The sequence below is a fragment of the Belonocnema kinseyi genome, chromosome 8 (assembly GCF_010883055.1).
Source record: "Belonocnema kinseyi isolate 2016_QV_RU_SX_M_011 chromosome 8, B_treatae_v1, whole genome shotgun sequence".
In the NCBI taxonomy this organism is placed as follows: domain Eukaryota; kingdom Metazoa; phylum Arthropoda; class Insecta; order Hymenoptera; family Cynipidae; genus Belonocnema; species Belonocnema kinseyi.
The window spans coordinates 12410407-12421329 of record NC_046664.1 but is presented as its reverse complement, the minus strand read 5'-3'; the positions used below and the strand labels follow the sequence as shown (position 1 = coordinate 12421329).

The 10923-nt window shown below is 22.1% G+C and overlaps 1 protein-coding gene across 1 annotated transcript in view; it reads right to left on the bottom strand.

Moving 5' to 3' along the window:
* Positions 1–970: 970 nt before the first annotated feature.
* Positions 971–10923, bottom strand: part of LOC117178253 (kanadaptin) — a 41694-nt gene continuing 31741 nt past the window's right edge. The window contains exons 5-6 of the mRNA XM_033369599.1: positions 9768–10100; positions 971–1627 (exon numbers count right to left, since the gene is read on the bottom strand). Coding sequence (XP_033225490.1) covers positions 1085–1627; positions 9768–10100 — 876 coding nt within the window. The 3' untranslated portion in view covers positions 971–1084. The remainder of the gene's footprint in view (positions 1628–9767; positions 10101–10923) is intronic.

The window sequence follows — 10923 nt, the reverse complement described above, 5'->3', positions numbered from 1 at the left end:
CCAAATAATATTATAAAAGAATTGATATTATTCATTATTATTTATTATTAGGTAATATTATAAACTGTAAGGGAATTTTATTATTATTATTATTTATGTTAGGAATTTTGCTTATTATTTTACAATTCGCCAATTTTATTATTTGGGAATTTTCCAATTCGGTATTATTATTAAAAAAACAGGAATCTTCTAGTTTGTAAATTTTATTATTCAAGAATTTTCTTATTGAGAAATTTCATTATTTGGAAATTTCACTATTCGGGAATTTTAAAATTCGAAAATTTTATTATTCGGGAATTTTATCATTCGGGAATTTCACAATTCGAGTCTTTTCCAATTCGGTAATATTATAAACAGTTTCAAAATTTTATTATTTGGGAATTTTCCAATTCTGTAATAATATTTAAAAAGCAGGAATTTTCTAATTTGCAAACTTTATTAATCGGGAATTTTTTTATTAAGGAATTTCATTATTCAGAAATTTTCTTATTCCGAAATTTTATCATTCCGAAATTTTCTTAGTATTATTAGGTAATATTATAAACTGTTCGGGAATTTTATAATTGGGGCATTTTCTTATAAGGAAATTTCATTATTCCAAAATTGTATAATTCGGAAATTTTAGAATTCGGCAATTTTCTGATTTGGAAATTTTCCAATTCAGTAATTTTATACAAAAACATGAATGTTCTAATTCGTAAATTTTATTATTCAGCAATTTTCTCATTCGGGAATTTCACAACTCGAGTCTTTTCCAATTCGTCAATATCGTAAACAAGCAAGAATATTCAAATTCGTAAATTTTAACATTTGAAAAATTATCAAATCCGATAATATCAGAGAGAATCTTATAAATAGTCGAGAATTTGATTATTCGGGAACTTGACAGTGTCGATAATTATATTTTTCGAGACTTTCCACTCCTCCTATAATCATCCTTTTCCTATTAAATATCATAAAAATCTAATAGGCTACACAATATTTATTTAATGCTTACTTACATCTATATACAAATTATAGTTCAATGATTTTAGCACATTATACTGTTGCAGGAAAAAATGGAAAAAGAGAAGATCTATGTACTTTAATATCCAAACTTTTCGTTGAGTGACGTTTTTCCATCTCCACTCTGTCCTTCCGGCGGCACCCAAGTGCAATAATCATCCTTAAACTTTTCGTCCTCGTAGCTTTTTATTTTCTCCTTTTCTGCCTTCAAAGCTCGCTGTTTAGTTCGCTTTGAATTACGCATTTTTCGCTTCAAAGCTTCCTCCTCCTCCTCCTCCTCCTCCTCCTTCTCTTCTTCCTCCTCCCTATCTTCTTCCGCCGCATTTTTATCTTTCGATATGTCATTCTTATCACCGTTCTCGTCTTCTTCCATCGGCTCGCAACTTCCAAAACTTTTTCCACTTACTTTCCTATTGTTTTCGCTAATTTCCTCACTCTTTCTCACCATTCTCATCATTTTTATCTTCGGCTCTGAGACTTCGGGAGCCGACTTAAACTTTTTATTTGATTCTTCTAGCTCTTTGGAATCACTTTTGAGAGAATCTTTCTCATTTTGGGCATCGTTTTTAATCTCCAGATTTTTTGGTTCGTCTTTTCCTGGAGTTGAGTCTTTGAGTTCCTTCTAAAAAAATTTATTCAATTAATTTGAGCTTGCTTAAAATCAATTATTTCCATAAATAGTCGTTTATGAAATATCAGACTGGTCGGAAAGCGGGACGATTTAAAGATACTGATAAATAAATTTTCCCGTCACTGTGAAAGTTCGGAAAAGTTTATCAAATTATTGTTTGAATTTAAAATAAACATAATTGAAGAAAAAAAAGGCATCCAGGAATATATGTTTTCAAATGATTGTTATTTTAAATCGAAATAATAACTTTATAAACTGTCAAAAAATTTATTATTCGGAAATTTTCAAATTCGGTAATATTATAAATTGTTCGGGAATTTCAACATATATTCGAAATTTAATTATTTGGAAATTTTCAAATTCGGTATTACAAATAGGCGAAAATTTTATTTTTCGGGAATTTTCCAATTCAGAAATTTTATTATTCAGGAATTTCATTATTCAGAAATTTGCTATAATAAATAGTCCAGAATTTTATTTTTCAAGAATTTTTCAATTCAGAAATTTTGGATGTTATTGTTCAGAAAATTTATTATTTAGAAATTTTCCAATTTGGGAATTTTATTATCTGGGAACATTATTATTCGGAAATTTCATTATTCGGGAATTTTATTGTTCGGTATCATAAATAGTCGAGAATTTTATTATTCGGGAATGTTCAAATTCCCTATTATAAATAGCCGAGAATTTTATTAGTCGGGCATTTTCCAATTCAGAAATGTTTTTATTTGGGAATTTTATTATTCGGGAATTTTCCGATTCTGGAATTTTCAAATTCGGTAATATTATAAACTGACCGGGAATATTATTATCCAGGAATTTAATTATTCAGGAAGTTTATTATTCGGTAATTTTATTATTCGTAAATGTTATAATCGGCTACTTTCGTACTTTGAGAATTTCCTAATTCAGAAATTTTATTATTCGGAAATTTTCTATTAGAAATAGTCGAGAATTTTATTTATCGGGAATTTTCCAATTCGTTATTATTATAAATATTTCAGAAATTATATTATTCGTGAATTTTATCATTTAGATATTTTATCAATCTGAAATTTTCCAATTCAGAAAATTTATCATTCGGATATTTTATTTTTCGGAAATTTCCTTGTTTGGGATTTTTTTAATTTGACAATATTATGAAATGTTGGGGAATTTGATTATTCGAGAATTTTCCGATACGGGAATTTTATTATACGGAAATTTCATTGTTCAGGAATTTTATTATTCTGAAATTTAATTGTTCGGGAATTTTATCGTTCGGGAATTTTCCGACACTAAAACTTTCAAATTCGGTAATATTATAAATTGTCCGGGAATTTTTGAATTCATAAATGTTATTATTCGAAAATTTTCTATTATAAATAGTCGAGAATTTTATTTTTTAGAAATTTTCTAATTAATTATCATAAATTTTTCCGAAAATACGTTTTTCATGAATTTTATCATTTGGATATTTTATCAATCTGGAATTTTCCAATTTAGAAATGTTATTATTCGGAAATTTCATTGTTTGGGAATTTTCCCATTTAGGAATTTTTAATTTTTGGTAATATTATAAAATGTTCGGGAATTTTATTATTCGAGGATTTTCCGACACGGGAATTTTATTATACGGAAATTTCATTGTTCAGGAATTTTATTATTCTCAAATTTTCTTGTTCGGGAATTTTCTTGTTAGGGAATTTTATCGTTCGGAAATTTTCCGACGCTGAAATTTTCAATCTCGGTAATATAATAAATTGTCTGGGAATTTTATTATTCGAGAATTTCATTATTTCTGAATTTTATTATTTGGGAATTTTATTATTTGGGAATTTTCCAATTTGAGAATTTTATTATTCGGGAATTTTCCAATTCAGAAATGTTATTATTCCGAATTTGTATTATTCGGGAACTTTCCAATTGGGAAATTTTTTATTTTTGCAATATTATCAACTTTCCGGGAATTTTATTATCCGGGAATTTCATTATTCGGAAATTATATTATTTTAAAATTTTATAATTGGGTAATTTCGTAATTCGGGAATTTTATAAATCAGAAATTTGATTATTCGGGAATTTTAATATTCGGTATCATAAATAGTCGATAATTTTATATTATTCAGGACTTTTTTTATTGCCTAATTTTTTTATTTGGGAATTTTCCAATTCGGTATTATTAAAAACTGATTTCTTGTAATAAATACCGTGAAATTACATGGAATCTGATGATATCAGAAATCCTAAAATCCTAGAAAATTTAGTAAAATACCTTGAGTGCTTTTAAAATATCATGAAATATTTCCCATGGCAATTCATTGCAATTTTCTTAATCTATTAAAAATATCCAAAAATATTTTTAATTATTAAAATTCTTTCAAATCTTTAGAAATACCTTGAAATAATTTTTAATATTTTGAAATACCTTGAAATTATTAGAAATGCATGAAAAAAGAAAAATCACTGAAATTTTTTAACTCCTTTAAAATTATTTAAAATCTCTTCAAATTATTATTAAAACCCAATTTAAAATTCCTGGGAATCTTTTAAAATATCATAAAATGTTTCATGTTCTCTAAAATATTTCGAATTATCCTTTTAAAAAATTATCCTTTTTAAAAAATTTAATTATTTGGAAATATCTTGAAATATTTTAAAATCTTTTTAAATATCTTGAAATCTTTTAAAATTCTTTAAAATATTTGGAAATATCTTGAAATATTTTGTTATCTTTCCAAATACCTTTAAATCCATTGATTTCAAATAATAGATTTCTTTTTAACAAAAGAGGTGGATTTTAAACAAAAATATAATACTACATTTTTTAATTAAAAACATTAAGTTTCAACCAAAAAAGATGATTTTTTAAACTAAAATGACGCAGTTTCTATAAAAAAATATTGTTTAAACCAAAAAATATTTTAAAATACCTTGAAACATTTTTATATTTTTCTGTAAAATTCTTTGAAATCTCTTCAACTTTTTATTGAAAATCAATTAAAAATTCCTGGCAATCTTTTAAAATATTCTCAAATGTTTAAAATTTTCTAAAATATTTACAATTACGCTTAAATCTTCACAACAAAAAGTATTTATTTGGAAAATTTATAAAAAAATACCTTGAAAGATTTGAAAATGCCCTAAAATATTTAAAATCTTTGAAGACTTCTTAAAGATCTTGAAAATTGCTGAGAATTTTTAAAAATCCGCTAAAATATTTCCAATTCTTTAAATCTGTTAAAGATCCTAAAAATGACTTGAAATTTGTTAAAATAACCTGAAATCTTTCAAATCCTATGGAATCACTTGAAATTACTGAAATATATTAAAAATGCCCTAAAAACTTTTAAATCCTTTAAAATATTTTGAAATTCCTTCGAATTATTTAAACTAAATGGAAATTATTTTCTTTTTTTTATGATTCATTGCATTTTTTTAATCTATTCAAAATACCTTAAAATATATATATATATATATTTTAAATCCATTAAAATTCTCCGAAATCTTTGGAAATACTTGAAAACATTCTTAAATATTTTGAAATACCTTGAAATATTTTTTAATCGTTTTAAATCCCCTGAAATCTATTAAAATTCTTTGAAATATTTTCAAATACATTGCAATATTTTTTAATCTTTTTAAATAACTTGAAGCAATTAGAAATCCCTGAAAAAATAACTGAATTTTTTTAACTCTTTTAAAATTCTTTGAAATCTCTTCAACTTATTATTGAAAATCAATTTAAAATTTTTGGGAATCTTTTAAAATATTCTAAAAATGTTTAAAATTTTCTAAAATATTTAGAATTACGCTTAAATCTTCAGAACAAAAATTAATTATTTAGAAAATTTATTAAAAATACCTTGAGAGATTTGAAAATACCCTAAAATATTTAAAATCCTTGAAGACCTTTTAAAAATCTTGAAAATTGCTTAGTCTTTTTAAATTCTTTGATATTTTCGGTAATACCTTACAATATTTTTAAATATTTTAAATTATATCTTAAAATATTTAAAAATATTTTGAAATGTTTTTAAATCTTTCGAAATACCTTGAGATATTAAAAAAAAATTCTTTAAATACGATAATTTTCTTTTTAATTTAGAATATTTGGAAATACCTTGCAATATGAAAAAATATTTTGAAATATTTTTTAATCTTTTGAAAAACCTTGAAGTCGTTAGAAATCCCTGTGAAATTCATTTTAATTTTTTATATCTATTAAAAATACCCTAAAATATTTCAAGTCTTAAAATTCTTTGAAATTTTCGGTAATACCTTAAAATATTTTTAAATATTTTAAATTATATCTTAAAATATTTAAAAATAATTTTGAATCTTCTGAAATATCTTCAAATATTATCAAATGTTTTTAAATTCCTTTGAATCCCTTAAAAATTCATTGAAATCTTTGGAAATACCTTAAAATATTTTAAATTATTTTAAAACGCCTTGAAATATTTTTAAATCTTTTAAAATACCTTGAAATAATTTTAAATCTTTTGAAATACCTTGAAATCATAAGAAATCCCTGAAAAATTTATTGAACTTTTTTAAATATAAAAAATACCCTAAAATATTTCAAGTGTTTCAAAATTCTTTGAAATTTTTGGGAATACCTTAAAATATTTTTAAGTGTTCTAAAATTCTATGAAATCTTTTGAAAATACCTTAAAATATTTCTAAATATTTTGAAATATTTTTATGTCTCTGGAAATGCCTTGAAATATTTTTAAATCTTCTTTAAATACCCTGAAATTTTTTTTAAATTTTAGAATCTTTTGAAATACCTTCAAGTCATTAGAAATGCCTGGAAAATTCACTGCAGTTTTTTTAGTCTATTAAAAATACCTTTAAATATATTTTTTAAATCCATTGAAATTCTTTGACTACTTTGGAAATTCCTTAAAATAATTTTTAATATTTTGAAATACTTTGAAATCCATTAAAATGCTTTTAAATCTTTGGAAATACCTTGAAATATTTTTAATTTTTTGTTAAATGCCTTGAAATATTTCTAAATCTTTTTAAATACCATTGAATCCCTTAAAAATTCATTGAAATATTTGAAAATACATTGAAATCATAAGAAATCCCTGAAAAATTCATTGCAATTTTTTTAATCTTTTAAAAATGTCTAGAATAGTTCAAGTCTTTTCAAATTCTTTGAAATTTTTGGTAATACCTTGAAATATTTAAAATTATATGTCAGAATATTTAAAAATATTTTTGAACCTTTTGAAATATCTTGAAATATTATTAAATGTTTTGAAATGCCTTTGAATCCCTTAAAAATTCATTGAAATCTTTGGAAATACTTTTAAATATTTTTAAATGATTTAAAATCCTTTAAAATACCTTGAGCTATTTTAAAATATTTTCAAATGCCCTGAAATCCATTAAAAATCTTTGGAAATACACTGAAATATTTTTAAATATTTTGGAATATCTTAAAAAATATCTTGAAATATTTTTTAATCTTTAAAATATCTTGAAATCATGAGAAATCCCTGAAAACTTAATTAAAATTTTTTAAATATAAAAAAAAAACCCTAAAATATTTCAAGTGTTTCAAAATTCTTTGAAATTTTTGGAAATTCCATGAAATATTTTTAAGTCTTCTAAAATTCTATGAAATCTTTTGAAAATACATTAAAATATTTTTAAATCTTTTGAAATGTTTTTACATCTTTGGAAATGTCTTGAAATATTTTAAAATCTCCTTTAGATACCCTGAGATTTAAAAAAATTTAGAATCTTTGGAAATACCTTGCAATATTTAAAAATATTTTGAAATATTTTTAAATCTTTTGAAATACCCTGAAATAATTAGAAATCCCTGGAAAATTGATTGCAACTTTGCAATCTATTAAAAATACCTTAAAATATATTTTTTTAAATTCATTGAAATCTTTGGAAATACTTTAAAATATTTTATAATGTTTTAAAATCCTTTAAAATACCTTGAGATATTTTAAAATATTTTTAAATGCCCTAAAAACCATTAAAAATCTTTGGAAATACAATGAAATATTTTAATTATTACGAAATATCTTGAAATATTTTTTAATCTTTTGAAATACCGTGATATAATAAGAAATCCCTGAAAAATTCATTGATATTTTTTTAATATAAAAAATATCCTAAAATATTTAAAGTATTTTAAAATTCTTTGAAACTTTTAGAAATACCTAAAAATATTTTAAAATATTTTAAAATACCTTGAAATATTTTTAAATATTTTCAAATACATTGAAATATTTGAAAATCTTTTTAAATATCCTGAAATCCACTAAAATTATTTGAAAGATTTGGAAATACATTTCAATATTTTGATATATTTTGAAATATTTTTAAATCTTTGGAAATACCTTGAAATATTAAAAAATTTTCTTTAAATATCCTGAATTTTTTTTTAAATTTAGAATCTTGGGAAATACCTTGAAATCATGAGAAATCTCTGAAAAATTAATTGCAATTTTTTTAATCTAAAAATACCCCAAAATATTTTTAATTATATCTTAAAATATTTTTAAACATTTTGAAATATCTTAAAATATTTTTGAATCTTTCGAAATATCTTGAAATATTATTAAATGTTTTGAAATGCCTTTGAATCCCTTAAAAATGCATTGAAATCTTCGGAAATACTTTAGAATCCTTTAAAATACCTTAAGATATTTTAAAATATTTTTAAATGCCCTAAAATCCATTTGAAAACTGTAAAAATACACTGCAATATTTTAATATATTTTGAAATATCTTAAAAAATATCTTGTAATATTTTTTAATCTTTTAAAATACCTTGAAATCATGAGAAAATCCCTGAAAAATTCATTGAAATTTTTTAAATATAAAAAAACCCTAAAATATTTCAAGAGTTTCAAAATTCTTTGAAATATTTGAAAATACCTTAAAATATTTTTAAATCTTTCGAAATACCTTGAAATATTTTAACTTTTTTAAAATTCTATGAAATATTTTGAAATCTTTTTAAATCTCTGGAAATACCTGGAAATATTTAAAAATCTTCGTTAAATACACTGAAGTTAAAAAAAAATTTTAGATTCTTTGGAAATACCTTGCAATATTTAAAAGTATTTTGAAATATTTTTAAATCTTTTGAAATACCTTGAAGCCATTAGAAATCCCTGGAAAATTCATTGCAATTTTTTATATCTATTAAAAATACCCTAAAATATTTCAAGTCTTTTAGAATTCTTTGAAATTTTCGGTAATACCTTAAAATATTTTTAAATATTTTAAATTATATCTTAAAATATTTTTCAATATTTTCAAATGCCTTGAAATATTTGAAAGTCTTTTGAAATACTGTGAAATCATTAAAAATTCCTGGAAAATTCATTGAAACTTTTTTAATCTATGAAAAATATCTTAAAATATATTTTTTAAATCCATTGAAATTTTTTGAATACTTTGGAAATTTCTTAAAATAATTTTAAATATTTTGAAATACTTTGAAATCCATTCAAATTCTTTTAAATATTTGGAAATACCTTTAAATATTTCTAAATCTTTTTAAATACCTTTGAATCCCTTAAAAATTCATTTTGAAATCTTTGGAAATACCTTGAAATATTTTTTAATATTTTGAAATACCTTGAAATCATTAGAAATCCCTGAAAAAATGTCATTGATATTTTTAAAATCTATTGAAAATACCTTGAAATATTGCATGTCTTTTAAAATTCTTTAAAATCTTTGAAATTTTTTTTTTTAATATCCTAAAATCTTTAAATTCCTTTATAATAACTTGGAAGTATCGAAATCTATTAAAAACACTCCCTTCAAATTTTTATTGAAAACAAGTTTTAACTCCCTTGAAATCTTTTAAAATATCCTGAAACCTGAAAAATTCTTTAAAATATTTATAAACACCCTTAAATCTTTAAAAAAAAACTTAATTATTCGGAAATACTTTCAAATATTAAAAAATCTTTGAAATCCTACAAAATCCCTTAATCATTATAATAAATTCTGTAAAATAAAATAAAATCTGATCCCTTAAAATCTTTTGAAACCCCTTTAAATTATTTCAACCAAATTAAAATTCTTAGAAATATTCCCTATTTTTTTAAAAAAATATTCCTCTTTTTTTAAGGCCATCCTAAATATTAGCAACACTTACTTCGATTTTATTCGGCTTGAGTGAAGATTTTTCTTCGTTCCCAGTCGATTCGGAATTCGGAATTTGAGGATTCAAGGCCGGCAGATTTGCCGGTTTTGAAATCTCGATTAATTTCAACATCTGTTCTTCTTCCTTGCGTAATTTTACTAAATCCATTTTCAGTTTAGTTGTTTCGCTTTTGTTCAAGATTGTTGTGCTCTTTAAATTTGTCATAAAAGCATCCAATGCATCTACATTCGAGCCAGCTGCTTCCAAGTCAAGTGCTTTTTGAGATTGCTTCAGACGATTGTCAATATCTGCGATTTGCTTCGCAACTTCCGTATGCTTTTCGGTCTGTAATAAAATTCAAATTCATAAGTGAATTCCTCAGTTCACTGCCAAAAATTTCCTCAAAAAAGGAGAATTACGAAGTGTTTTTTTTTTATAAAAATAGATAAATAATCGAGGTACAAATTGTCTTGAACAAAATTAGTATAATATAAATATTTCAACTCCTTAGAATCTATTAAAATATTCTAAAATCTTTTAAATTCTTTAAAATCTTTGAAAATACCTTAAAGTATTTTTAAATATCGTGAAATACTTTTCAATCTTTTGAAATGCCTTCAAATTATTAGATTTCAAATAATAAATTTTTTTTAACAAAACAGATGAATTTTAAACAAAAATATAATACTCGATTTTTAAATTAAAAAGAATTAACTTTTAACCAAAAAATATTAATTTTTAGATTAAAATGACGCAATTTCTATTTTAAAAAAATAATTTGAAATAGGTTGAAATAACTTGAAATATTTTTTAATCTTTTGAAATCCGTGGAAAAATCATTGAAATTCTTTTTAATCTATTAAACATACCTTTAGGTATTTTTTAATCTTTTAAAATACCTTAAAATCATTCAAAAATCCCTGAAAAATACATTGAAATTTTTCATATATATTATAAATACCTTAAAATATTTTAAAATATTTTAAATTACATCTTAAAATATTTTGAAATATTTTTAAATCTTTTGAAATACCTTGAAATCATTAGAAATCCCGGGAAAATACATTGCAACTTTTTATATCTATTAAAAATATCCTAAAATATTTCAAGTCTTTTAAAATTCTTTAAAATTTTTGGTAATACCTTAAAAAAAATAATTTTAAATATT